The sequence below is a fragment of the Chironomus tepperi genome, unplaced genomic scaffold, assembly GCF_022539635.2.
Source record: "Chironomus tepperi strain 1889 unplaced genomic scaffold, CSIRO-AGI_Ctep_v1 contig_298, whole genome shotgun sequence".
Classification (NCBI taxonomy): domain Eukaryota; kingdom Metazoa; phylum Arthropoda; class Insecta; order Diptera; family Chironomidae; genus Chironomus; species Chironomus tepperi.
The window spans coordinates 165,408-179,687 of record NW_027226420.1 but is presented as its reverse complement, the minus strand read 5'-3'; the positions used below and the strand labels follow the sequence as shown (position 1 = coordinate 179,687).

The following is a 14,280-nucleotide window of genomic DNA, read 5'->3' as shown; positions in this document are numbered from 1 at the left end:
CACAGAATCACATAATTTTGAAAATTATGTCGACGATAATAAAAAAATTTTGTGGAATTTAATCCACTTATTTTAAAATAAAATTTCTGCATTACTTAACAGCTCAATTGTATAAAAACCACCAAGTAGCGAGTACAATACAGTCACAGTGAAGAGAGCAAATAATGAAAGAAAATCTATTAATCATAACACTGATAAATACATCATATTATTAATTTGTTGTTAAGAGACAGTGAGCGAGCATTTTGAATCGAATTGTATTATCTCTCCTCAATGCGAAGCATAATTTTATATATTTTTTTTTCTCTTCTTTCCATTATTACATTTTCTTTAAGTAAAATTTTTTTTTATAACTTTCTTTAACGTCTGTGCTATTTTATGCTTTAATTCTTCTTCAGTTGAAGTCGAACAGTGGAACAAGTCGGTCAAAATAACTAAAAGGAAAAAAAAAATATTAAACGCCAAAGAAAAATTGCATTTTTTTAATAATTTTCAAAAAAAAAAGTTTAAAATTTAAAGGAATTTAAAGTTAAAAAATGAATGAAAATTCCTAAAAGAAAATAAACAAGGATAAAAAAAAATTGATAATACCTTCATAAAGAAAAAAAGAATAAACAGAAAAATATTTATTTTTTTTGGCAAGGAACGATACAAGAAACATGGGTAGTGCAATCAGATGAGAATTCATAAAAAAATTGCTTATTTCATGAAGAAAAATAAAAAAGCAAACAAAAAGTTCTTTTGAATGACTTGAAAATAAGAAGAAAAATATTTTAAAAAAAACTGTGATTTGTGCATCAAATAGAAGAATAAAACTGCAAGACATACATATAAGAAATTCACAATGAGTTCTAGGCATTTGGATTACTTCATTTATTTAGGTAGGAAATTGTATGCCGCATGAGTATCATACTTAGTGTCTTAAGTACCACAAAAACTCTAGAAATTAAAGAAAATGTTTAAAATTGTCGTGTTATTGAGGGACATGAGCGCATTTTTGAGCCAAAATAGCTATCTGGCAAATAGCTTCATGAAAAAAAAGGTCAAATTTATTTTGAAAAATAACGATCAAAATAAATTCAAACCTTTGACGAGGGGAAACTTTGCTAACAATTTTGCAAATAAATTGAAAAATTTGTAGAAAAGTCATTAATTAAAGCATTTTAAGGTAGTTTAAAGCTTTTGAACGAAGCTTTAAGTCAGTAACTCAATAAGACGGAGCTAATGCTTCAAATCCTAACTCTCTAGGATGTTAGGTTGCTGAGATATCACGCCTCATCGAACCACTAAGGTTTGCGACAAATTGAATTCTCGGTTTCGACGAATTCTAGAGACCGATACCGAAACTACTCAGGAAATCTTGGTCTTGGCTTCAAGAAACCTAACCATCTATCCAATCAGTCTAACCACCGACCCAAACTGAAATTATCCGCGTAATTTGCTTCAAAAATGAATTAAAAACATTTTATTAAGATATGTCTGAGAAGTAGATTAAGATATTATATTTTTTTCCTCTGCTCTTCGTAATGACGTTCTCATTTCTTTCCTTCCGAAATAATGAAAAGAAAAAGAAGACTGTGCTGTAAATTCGTTCGTTTAGCATCACACCGAGCCACTGTCAGTTCTCTTTTTTTTACATTTTCGAAACTTTAATTTGCGATGTAGATTGGACTATTAAGTTCATTACGGCTGGCTGGATGTTTTGTTTTGTCTATGGATGAGATCTTTACAGTAAATAAATATTACCATACCAAAAATATTTTGACTTCTACAAAGATTATCTTCTAAGTCAGTGTGAAAAATTCTCAAGTAACGGGAGGAAATAGCTAGAAAATTACATTCAATGGTTACAGATAGCAGTTGAAAATTGCACAAATTGATTAAACAGATAGATGTTGTGGAATGGGAGTAAAGTTGAAATCTGGGGTATTGAGTCGAATGTAGGAGAATCTATCAGTATTGTAATGGCATGAAAATATGATTCCCGAGTGGAACAGGCTGCTGTTAGTTGGCATTATGTCTAACAACATTGTTGAAATTTGTGGAAGTTGCCAGAGAATGCCAAGGTTATAACTGGACATATGATCGACTAATTGCAGTATGACCCAGTCGGATTTGATCTACAGAATCTTGAATCTTGTGTTCCTTTTCTCGTAACACAAGGCAACTAGACTTAGCAACTAGATTAAAATCACATAACGAGTAGAACAGGCTGGGAATAATCGATCATGTCTACCCTAACAGGAAAAGCACTTGCTTTAATGATGCCTGATCCGGTCTTTGTCTGTTAAGATTAGTTAACAAGCTACAAAATGTCAAGTTTGTGACTTGATATATAGCCGACTAACAGCAGCATGTTGCACTCGGACATAGAGTTCGGACCTCCATCAACTCTTCTTGTGTTGCTCGGGTTTCAGCTGACCTTCATATTTTCAATATAATCTCATAAATTCATCCGAAAATTAGATTCTAGAAACATCTCACTAAACATTACTTAATGTGGATAATGGATCAATCAGTAAAATGCGCTTCAATCAACCAAATCCAATTAACTTTTGCCTCACAAAATTGCTATCGAAAATATTGAATGAAATTTTTTTTTAATGATGTTAATGATCTCAAAATTTAATTCTGTATAAAAAGTTTAATTTAAACTGAATGAGATAATGAGACTCACTTCTTCCAAAATGCTCTACATGACTTCCAATAGTGGATGAAGCTGTAAAAACAGTCATTCAGTTTATATACTTAAATTAGCCATCCATATGAGGTGTGTGAGACTCATAATAGATGAAAATGAAAATTTTAGTTTTATGTGTGTGGGAAAAAAAAATGTTCAGCTCAGCCAGCTGCAATAATTTAAGGTGTCGAAACATAATTATTTTTGCTTAAAAAAATATATATATATGATATCTGTACTTAAATAATTTCATATGTATCGCTACACAAATGTGTATCATCATAGAAATGGAGATGCAAAAAAAAAAAGAGAAAGAATCTCACTCGGCAAGCGCATGTTGACTAGTGTGCAAAAAGCGTTACGAACTCAATAAATAAATAATTAAATAAATACAGCATGTGTATATATATATACATTGATGATGATGATAAAATGCTTGACTATTGTAACTTTTACTATCGTAATACTTCCAGTTCTGAAGCATCTTGCAATGCAGATTTTCAAGAATCTGCATTCCACCTCCCGACTATCTGTGCATTTAATATTTTTATTTCTGTGTTACGATGGCATTGAAAAATGGACGGGAGAGCGAGAATATAGCACATGCCGATTGTGTCGATAGTAAAAAATAGTTCAATCAATTGATGTGACTAACAAATCGGGTTTCATACATTAAAAAGCATCTATACCGAACAGCACAACGTCCGGTTAGTCGCTGTAATAACGGTAAGATGCTATGTTGTACTGACGTCACCGTGACAGTTGCTTTCGACTCATTTTTGTTGATCTGACAGAAAATAAGTATAATTCCGAATGGGATTCGAACCTAAGTCCTACGACTTCCAGTCGCATGCTCCTGCCAATGAGCTATCAGAGGCTATTTGACTACATGACAAAATGTGGTTCACCACATTGTGCCACTCGGGTATCAAGCTTTCATTTAAATCTCAATTTAAATTGTACCATAATAACTTCCACTATTATTTTCTCATCGACATTACCCCGCGTCGATGTCCGTAAATTGATAAATTACTTAACTGAAATACATCCATCAAAGTTAACATATTTATTTTGTTAATTTCATGGTTTTGAGTGTAAGTGCAACTGATTTAACCGTATAAATTTTTTTGATTATACTTTTAACACAAAGAAGTAGCGCTAACGAGGTATCGATCATGAAATTGTATAAAGCAAGTAGCGATTTTATATTACTCGTAAAAATTAAAGAAAAATTTCACTTTTTTTCCTCATTCATCCGCGGATAATAACGCGCGCGTTTAAAAGAGGCAGATAACAAGAAGTGAAATATCTAAAGCTATTGAGGTGTGAATCACGAGAAATTTGTTAGCTCCCGAATAACCATGAATAATTACTACGTTCTTTCTGGTCTAGTCCCGTACATTCCCTTTCATTAGACATAAAATTACCGAAACATTCACTTTTATTCTCAATCTTCTTTGTATGACTATGCATAAGAGCTACTGTCTCTAATTCGTCAATCTGTCTTGTGTCTTCATGATACATTATGATTTATTTCATACTTAATACGTGCATGTAGTCACAGTTCAGATGATATTTTATGTTAGATTTTGTCAGAACATGATATGAACACTAAAGTACTTGATGCATGCTGTAAGAGGAAAAAGAATATCTAGTTTATGAATATAACTCAACCTTTGCAAAAGGCTTTGCCTCTTTACGTTTAGTTAAGTGCTCTATTCACTAATCTTTATAAAGCTGTAGACCAATTTGAGTTGTATCTGTTTGATATCCGGCCGGTACAGGTTGGAATAGTGTTCTCGTGGTTGCCAGGCGGAAAATATAGTAAGAATCAAGTAGCATCCTCTTGGGTCTAAAAGACATCCAAGTGGTTCATCAAGAGCTCCAAAAGGATTCCAATTAATCGATAAGAGCTAGCATTGCCAAGCTGACACCGTTGGATTCTAATTACTCCGAAAAGTACAATTAAGACGAGGGATGCCACTCCGTCGTTGTATTGACAATCAGACGTGAGGGTGCTCTGATGACTATATGATACTGTCCAATTGACTACCGTCTGTAAAACATCAAAGTACGTGTCAATTAGGTGTCTTTTTGAAAGTTCTATGAATACCATTCAATCTGTACCGATCGGAATATTCAGACCAATTCAGAAGCCTTTATCGTTGATGTGGTTTTTTGCTAAGTAACCGACAAGCTGTTACAGATTGTTCTATCGATTCCGAAACACATGGCAAAGCTATTATTGAAGGATATTTTAAGAGGCTCGTGTATCAAAGTTGTTTCATCCTCTTTTGAATAGCTTTAATGCATGATAGATGATGTTCAATCCACATCCAATATTAGAAATGCGCCACACTCACTTGATACACACACGCGGAAACACCTTCAAAAATTTTTTTAATTTCTATTTCTTTTCTCATACTTTTTTCGGTTAGCGCAAAGAATACATGCCCACAATAATTTCACTTAATTATGGAATGAAAATAAAACAGAAAAAATAATGTTGTAAAAGTTGTGAGCTTTAATGTATCGTAATTGTAATGCTTGATGTGTGATGACTTCCATAAAAAGCGCAAATACATAAAAAATTCAAAACATGTAGAGTAATAAATGAATTAATAGACGATAGGAGGAAAAATTGATTTAGCAGCTTTATGCTAAAAGTTATGGCTATTCAATAAATAAAACTGCCGAATAATGTTATTAATGTCTGTATGTAGGAACAATTGGACCAATAAGTTTTTACTTTTTTTTATCAAATCTTATTGTAGCAATCACATGATCGGATTAAGTTTATGCATGCCTCGGATTACAAATTTCTATGTTGTATACAAACAAAAAAAGAATTGGAGGAAATACGATGATGATTATGATATCAACATTGTGGCTACTATTGTGGATAGCTTGAACTTTTTTTTTATAAATCCGGATAGATTCTTTTGTACCATAAAAATAGAAAACTTGTCGGCTTCATTTATATTTGACATTTCTCATCGAAAGGTTTCAATTCCGTTGCTCTGTTATGCAAAGATCCTAAATCAACGTCAGAATATCTGTGTAAATGAATTTAATATGTAGGCTTACAGTAGCACATTGAGGGAGCTTTCTTAGATGATATGAAGAGCTTTTTACCGAGCAGCACAGGTTGTTTGCTAAGATATCGGCTATTTTTCGCAGTACACCTTAATGACAAGCCTGGACCGAAAACAAACACTTCATACTGTTCATGGCATTTCTAAACCAAAAAGACACTTAGTTTGCCGTCAAACACAGGTGGTTCTACTGACATTGCGTGTTCACTAGGGCACCGGAACGTCGCCGTATGAACTGTAAGATGTGAAGTTGTTCTGACAACACCGTGGCCGCTGAGATTGATCCATTCTTAATCTCATTACTTATTGGTTCGTCCATTGTATTATGGTCGGTTTAGTACTCAATGTGGACTTCCTTTTACTAGAACCAATAGATTACAACATCCTTCCCAAATCCGATACTAACTCTTTTGATTCCGACTCATATTAACGCAGTTCGTCGCAATTTGCTACTCGGATTTATCGATTTACGTAGATTTAAATTAAATAAGCACGTAGATACCATTTTTTTGTGGATGTCTAACATTTTTCATTGATTCGTTGTGACAATAAAATTATTACACAATTTTCTTTCTATGCTCAATAACACGAAAAGGGATATGAATTCTCATGTTGAGATGTCAAAACGCAATGACAAATACCTTTGAGTGTCTGTAGCTTTTTACACAAGAAAGCTTGTATAGATTTTTCAATCGGTATAATATATTGATGGCATCGAATTTTTATGAATATTTATTATCATGACAGGATAAAGGATTAGAATATTGAAACTAAACATTCATAAAATATATGTAGGAACATTTTTAATGCCCGCCAACTTTGATTGATTCGGCAAATATTTTTGTGATATCTCGTGAAAAAATCTGCATTTGCTTGCTATATGCTGCAAAAATTATCAGATTTAGAATAGTTTGGAAGTATGAAAAATTCAACTAAAGCTTGCCAAATAATGAAGTAAAAAGTTTGCTCCAATAAACTTGTCACAAGAAATATTTCAGCAGGATTATTCATGCTGCATATTTAGAAATCTTTCAGGATATTGCATGAACTTTGCATTAAGATTTTTGGATTTCCGTTCATGATTCTTCAGCCAAAATCATTCGATTGGAAAATGCTTAAAAAGTCATTGAAAATATGCTTACATGACAATAAATTCACGGACACAAAAATTGTTTCTGCATTTTTAGTGACAATTTAGCGGATATTATAGAAATTTATTGTCATTGGCCATTTTCAATTATGTTTAGCTTAAAAATGGAATCATATCGCCAAGTTTTTATGCTGCACAAGTGAAATTAAGTTCAATGCCAAAAGTTCAAGTATCACCCGCATTTGGTGACTGCGTTTATTTATACTTTAATGTTTAATTTGAAAAGTAGAAGTGACGACCTAGTGACACAAAGGTTTAAATGCTTCATTTAACAGCTGTCTGGCTACTTACGAATTTATAAGTAAATGAGATGTTTATTTATCAGAATTCAAAGACAGACTGATAATTTTATATGAAAAAGGGGCTTTCAACTATGAACAATAAATGTTATTCAAATCTCAAATGAACGTTATAACAGTATAACCTCTAAATGACTGCCAAATGAAGCCATACATTGCTCGGTACTGTATCGCTTATATATTACCAATTGGTATGTCCAGTTGGAAATTAAGTCATCGTTTTAAATTTCAATTCGATTTCATTGTCCAAAAAAATGGCAAAAGAAAGTGAATTTGAATTGATTAAACATGTGTCGACCACAATACACAACCATAATAATAATAAGAAGAGGAGGAAGCACTAGCCTAAAGAGACAATGAAGAAAATAATGAATGCAATTAATAAAACCTTTGATTTTCGGATCACGTACTTAGAAAAAAACAACAACAACAAAAAAATGAAATTCTGTTTTCGGATAGAAAGTCTTATTATCGATATCGATACTGCGTGATAAGAAATATTATTTATTTTCGTAGGTAGCTTCATATGCAAAAAGGAAAAGCTAAGCTAAGCTTAAAAGAAAATCCGCAATCAATTTTGGAGTTTTAGAAATGGAAAAGAAAAGATTCGCATTTTTTGTTCATGCAATCGTTGATTTCTTTTCCTCTTCTTTATTTTATGCATGGTAACATTGCATACAAAAGAAATCTTTATTTCATTTATCATAAAACATATCCATTAATTGATTTCTAACAAAAAAAAATAAGAAGTAACAATAATAATAATTCGCATACTTTTCATTTTATTTCAGTTGTGATATTATTACTTTATAGAAATGTTAAATTAACAATGTGTAGTGAGGAAGCGGCGTCAATTTCTCGTTCACTTGATTTATCAATTCCGGCATGGCGTCCGCTTGTCCAAAATCCATATCATCATCATCAATTTTATCAACAAAATACAGCATCAACACCGGGACATCTCATCAGTTACTCACATTTGGATGGATCAAATAAAGAGGAAATTATTGAAGCTGCAAAATACAATGCACATACATTGAGGAAAATTAATGAACTTTCACAGCAACCAATTACCTCTTATAGTAATCCTTATCCTCTATACACGCAAACACCGGGACCATTAACGAAAGCCATCACTACAACAGCATTTATAAATCCGAATATTTTGCGACAACAGCCTCTTGTTGCCGCATCAAATCTTATTCATGCACGACTACCATATCCAGGAAAATCTGCAACACTTTATTCAACAAAATTAAATTTCTTAGGCAAACCAGACATGTCACATCATCATCATCATATTGCACTACATCAGAATGGTATACATCAAGCAATAGCAACAACACCAAAAATTGCTGGATTTACAAAGGAGCATAGTGGTAGAGTAAATTTTCATTATCATCATCCATCGTTTGGCATGACTCCAATATTTGATTCAACGACAAAAAGGATTCCGATGTTTGGGTAAGTGAACATGAAATGAAAAACATATAAAATATATACAAAATAGAGATAGGTACGACTATATGACGTATATGATTGAAATGTGCAGCAGGTTTTTAAATTTATAATGAACAACTAGTTGTCACTTTATTTTTTTTTTGTGCATTCCCACGGTATATGGTCATTTTTATATTCCCTTATGCTGCAACAATGATGTGTGGATGCAGTGAGAGAATTTGATGGGCTGAAATTGCCCGAGCAGTACGGTGCTGTGAACGGCATATATTCTTTTAGACGTCAAAGTGTCGTCAGGGAAGCTACGTGTCTTGCCGTTCATACGGCGACATAACAGTACACTTTGGTCAATGCACGGCCGTACAGATCAATTGTGATTGATGGCTTCCTTCAGATGTCGCCTGAAACTGGCTCTGTCGCTGGCTTTCGCTTGCCAATTTCCAATACCAAATGCAATACTGTCTCTGTCAACAGTTTCCTTCCATAAAGTCGTTGGTCTTTTGATTTTTGACCATCTACAAAGTCAGACTTACTTCGCTGACAGTACAGATCAACTGTGATCCATGGCCTCCCTCAGATGTCGCTTAAAGCTGGTTCTATCGCCGGTTTCCACCTGCCAATTGAGTCAGACTTGAAGACCAAATATAAAGGACCTTCTCCATGCCTTACTCGGGCATGTAAAATTACAAAAACTGTTTTGTTAATTAACATGAACGACGATGATGATGATGATAATGGAAAGCTGGCATAAAAAAAGGGGATACGTGCTGAATTGAGTGTAGTTAACATTTAGAGTTCATTTGTGGAAGGACTTTATGATGGAAAAATTTTTCAGTCACGTTTTGTTGCTGCTACAAAGTTTTTTTTTGAATTTCCTTTATAGTCTTTTAGTCGACAAAATTGAAAAGATTATTCCTTAAAATTAAAAACTTTAGGTTTGGTAATAAAGAAGCCACGTTACTCTATACTCTATATTTTATATATTTCAAATGCGCCATAAGTTAATTCCATCACGTATAAACTTTCTGTAACATTTTCGTTCATTTTCCCTTTCCCATTTTTTATTACTCATACATGATTTTACAGTTCATCGGTTACTCCTCACTCAACAACGAAAGTACATCCTGTTATGAGTAAGCTTCAAGCTCATATGGCGTTAGCTGCAATGTCACAAAATCTACAAAGCATTAGCAATAGCAACAGCAATAATAATAATAAATTGAAGCATGCACAGCGTCCAAATTCTGGCAACTCACAGGAATTTTCACCGCCAAGTCAAATTGTGTCAAATTATGCTAATTACGATACGGCAACAAGACTTCCATTATGGCATCACGGATTTCCCACAAACAGTCACAATCATCCACATAATGCTGATTTTCATCATCATGTTCATAAACCGGAATCTCAAGTTCAACAGCAACAACAACAACAACAACAGCAGCAACAACAACAACAACAGCAACAACAACAACAACAAATTTTACCGAGTGTTCATCCTTCAATCATTACTCCGTTCCTAGAGCAAGTTCAAATAAAACAGAAGGAAGTTGCTGCTGCTGAACAAAAAAATAGCTTTAAACAAAGCCACGAGTCAAGTAGTCTTGAACATAATGGATCGTTTGAAGTCGTTAATGATGTATTTAGTAAACACTTAGTTCCACCACCTCCATCAACATCCAAGACACATCATAAACAGAAGACATCAGATAATGTTGAAAATTATCCAAAAATAAATTTATCTATGCAATCTCCGCTTCAAGATGCATCTAGATTCAATTATAATAATGTAATTTCAACAGCAACACCAAGCACAACATCAACATCAACCACATCTCCATATAAAAGTAATCATGATGTACCAAAATATCGTCCATCTAATTCCGAAAACATTCATTTTGTAACAGAGAAGCCAAATGTTTTCCTCAATTTAAATAGACCAAAAGAAAATCCGTATAAGCAGCATAAGCTTCTACATCCAGCATATACAGGAGGAATAAAGAGACCGGCATCTAATCAGGATAAGCCTTTCTTACCAACACCATACAAACCGGAAAAAGAGGAAGAAATTAAAATAGATTTTGAGCCACAACATAGCTTCTTTACAATTGAGGATGCCGTAACACCACATTTTGGAGATATATTGAAATATGATCATCATGAAGGCAGTGATGAATTGGAAATAATAACACTTAGACCTCAAGTAAAGCCAACAAGAGATTATTATACGACGACAACAACAACAAGCACAACAACCGTGGCTCCATTACAAATTATCTCATCAACAGCTTTATATGTTGAGCCGACAGCCGTAGAATCGCCAACACCCTCATCGTCGCCAAGACCCAGACAAAAATTACGAAGAAGAAAGCCTAAGCCTCAAAATCAACAAGTATTAAAGGCGGAACAGCAAGCAAATGAAGAACATCAGCAAGAAAGTACAAGCGAAAAACCTTTAAGGACGAGAGGTAATGTAAAAAGTAATAATAGTACACCTGCACCGGAAATTGAATTACGTACGAGAAATAGATTAAATCATCCTAATCGTGTACGTACAAAGCCAAATTTACCTACAACACCGGCAGCAACATTGTCTTCAAGTAATGATTATGATTATACAGTTAAACCATTTGATGAGGATTTAAGACATAGTGAAATAGCCACAACACAGACAACGAGTGAAGGTACGAGTACAAAATCAATAGAATCGTCAGAAATACCGGATGTAGTAAGGCATCGCGTGAGATTGCGCTACAAAAGTAAATTAAATTCGAAGGCAACAACAGCACTTGATGGAATTGACTATAAGCAAAAATTGAAAGATAGTCAAATATCAGATTCTGAAAATGAGAATGTAGTTGTTAAGCAACCATCAATAGAAGAAACGACGGAATTTAATGTTGTTACGGAGAATCCATTTGTTGAAATTAAATCGAGCTTAAAGCTACCAAATTTGAAATTGCGTAATGAAGTGTTTACGACAATACCAACAACAGCTGAAACCGTCAGCTCATCGACCACAGCTGCTGACAATGATGAGACTAATGGAATATCACAAAAGATTGCCAATCGACCACGATTTAGTATCAAGGAATTGAAAAGGAAACAATTTTTGACGTCATCATCAGCACAGACAGCCGCATCAACTACAATTACAACGAGCACTACATCATCGACAACGACACGACCAGACCATCAGAGATTCAATCGATATCGTGTAAATTTGAACAGGAGACGAAATGAGACAAATGATTCATCGTCAAGTGAGGAAGTTGACACAACACGTAGACGATATTCAAGTACAAGATACTCATCGTCACCAATATCGACGACATCTTCAACAACGACTGTTGACACCACAACAAAACGAACATCACCAAAACGTATATATACACCAAGAAATTTTACAAGACCAACAGCATCAGGAAATGTTGAGGAAACTACAACTCAAAAACCATCGATAAGAAATTCAACATTTGTTTCTAATCGTCCATCAACACCAAGTTTGAGGCAACGAATACAAAATTATAATTACAAGAAAAAGGATACATCAAATGAAGTTACGTCAGATCAAGATGATTCGATAAAAAATTTAAATTTTGAAACATTTATTACGCATGAACAGCCGTCATCAACAACACAAACCACATCTACCACTACAGAATTACCAACAGCACGCGAGACCAGTATAATGAAAATAGCAAAAACTCCATCGTCAATCGTCGTCAATCAACCGATAAAATCGACAACAATCAATAGCAATATAGTTATAGAAAATTCACTTCCATCGTCATTAACACCAGACAACAATCAAGACACAACTGATTTAGTCGGTTCACCATCGGAGCACTCGCAGCGCGTTGCTGAATTGACCATATCAGCAAATGAAAATTCACAATTCAAGTCAGCTAATATTGGAATCTTATCGCGTCGCATTCCAAATTATTTTACAATCTCAACAGATGATCCCATACTGCCTATTCAAGCATTCTTTCCACAAATAAAAACAAATGAAAGCGTAAGTTTTTTTAATGTTTTTTATTTCCTATTCAATTGCTGATTATAAGTTTTTGGCGCATTTTTGAGAAATGGGTAGGTTGATAAAGCACTTTGTCTAGTCGGTTACCTGTCGTTATTCAGTTTTAATGAGAAAATTGCACGTCACAATCTTGTAATCATTCTTAAATTCGATAATTAATGATTTTAATTCATTTGTAAACATACCTGAAGTTGGCTGCAAATGAAAAATGTTCAAAAATTTGAATTTCGAATAACCGTTACAAACATTTTACAATTTCTTTTTAAATTTTACAAAACCGTTAAAAAATTTGAATTGTCAAAAACCGTTAATTACTCAATTTGTGATTGCTGTTACAAAAATGCGCTAAAGTTACTCGATTATAATGAAATACTTTACTAATTTTATTGTGCTTGTCTTATCTCTTTTCATTGCAGAATTAATTACAATAGAGCATGTATTAAATAAATTTTAAAAACATAATCTCACTCGACTGTAAGCTATACCCATGAATGAATATTTGAATGAACGTATGCAGGAGGGAGAAGCATGCTGATGCAAAAAAAAAACAAGATTCCATTTCATTACGACTTTCTAGCTATTAGAGGCGATCAACCAAGCAATAATTAACAAATCAAATTAACTTATTAACGTATTTATTTATTTATTTTAATTTTGAAATTAGATATACTTTATTTATTATAATCTACATGCTGCAACCTTTTCTCCACTCTTGCATACTTTTTCTCATGCAAGAGGAGGAGAAATTGTACTTTTTTTATTATTATTTCTCATGTTCCTCTAGTGACGATAAAAAAAAGCACTTTATTAATCATTAGCTAATTCATCAAATGACATAAAATTAGAGCGTAAATAATATTTATGACACTTTATGGCATTATTCTGAGTTGAAATTGGTTGATTGATTAAATGCACTTCATTCGGAAGTTGATGGTTGTTGTTGAGGTCAATAAATTATTGATAATTTGTGTTTCTGTGTTATGAAATGTATGGGAGCATAATGACCTTGATGTTTGAAATTGTAGGAAAATTAGAATTTTGTGTCAAAACCTTACAAATTACATTTAAGGGAATTTGTATGGTTTAAAAATTGACCGACTTTTATATTGCTTTAAAAAATTTGAATATTTTATGAATTTTTGAAGGAAAAAAACATTTGTAGGGTTCATAAGAATCTAAGAATTTGTAAGGTTTCATGATGTTGAAAGGTTTTCATTAGAATTTGTAAAAATTTCGTGGGAACTTGTACGGTTTTCACAAGAATTTGAGCAGTTTTCCTTAGAATTTGTATGGTTTTGAAGCACAATCCACCAAGTTTCAACCATTTGACCATCTTTTAATTCAATTTATTGACACAAAATTTAGGATGTTATCATTGAACATATAAATTACATTTCAACACATACATATTATCCAATCCTTCATTCTCTCTAGCCTATAACTAATCACATTTAGGCATAAACACGATTCAATTTTTTTTTGGTGAAATCACAGCTAGTCTTCAAATATTGAATTAAACCATATAATTCAATAAATATTTGATTTATGAATGGAAGTAG

The 14,280-nt window shown here is 33.1% G+C and overlaps 1 protein-coding gene across 1 annotated transcript; it reads left to right on the top strand.

Moving 5' to 3' along the window:
- The first annotated feature begins 8,053 nt into the window (after positions 1-8,053).
- LOC139092308 (uncharacterized) lies at positions 8,054-13,323 on the top strand. Its single transcript, XM_070642656.1, has 3 exons — positions 8,054-8,688; positions 9,769-12,700; positions 13,138-13,323. The coding sequence occupies exons 1-3, from the start codon at positions 8,054-8,056 to the stop codon at positions 13,141-13,143; spliced, it is 3,573 nt and encodes a 1,190-aa protein (XP_070498757.1). The 3' UTR covers positions 13,144-13,323.
- Positions 13,324-14,280: the final 957 nt, after the last annotated feature.

What these genes read in the sequence shown, in the direction of transcription:
- LOC139092308 (XM_070642656.1), top strand. Translation starts at nt 8,054, where the DNA reads ATGTGTAGTGAGGAAGCGGCGTCAATTTCTCGTTCACTTGATTTATCA. An exon ending in AAAAGGATTCCGATGTTTGG is followed by an intron (nt 8,689 to 9,768) that starts GTAAGTGAACAT and finishes ATGATTTTACAG; the next exon opens with TTCATCGGTTACTCCTCACT.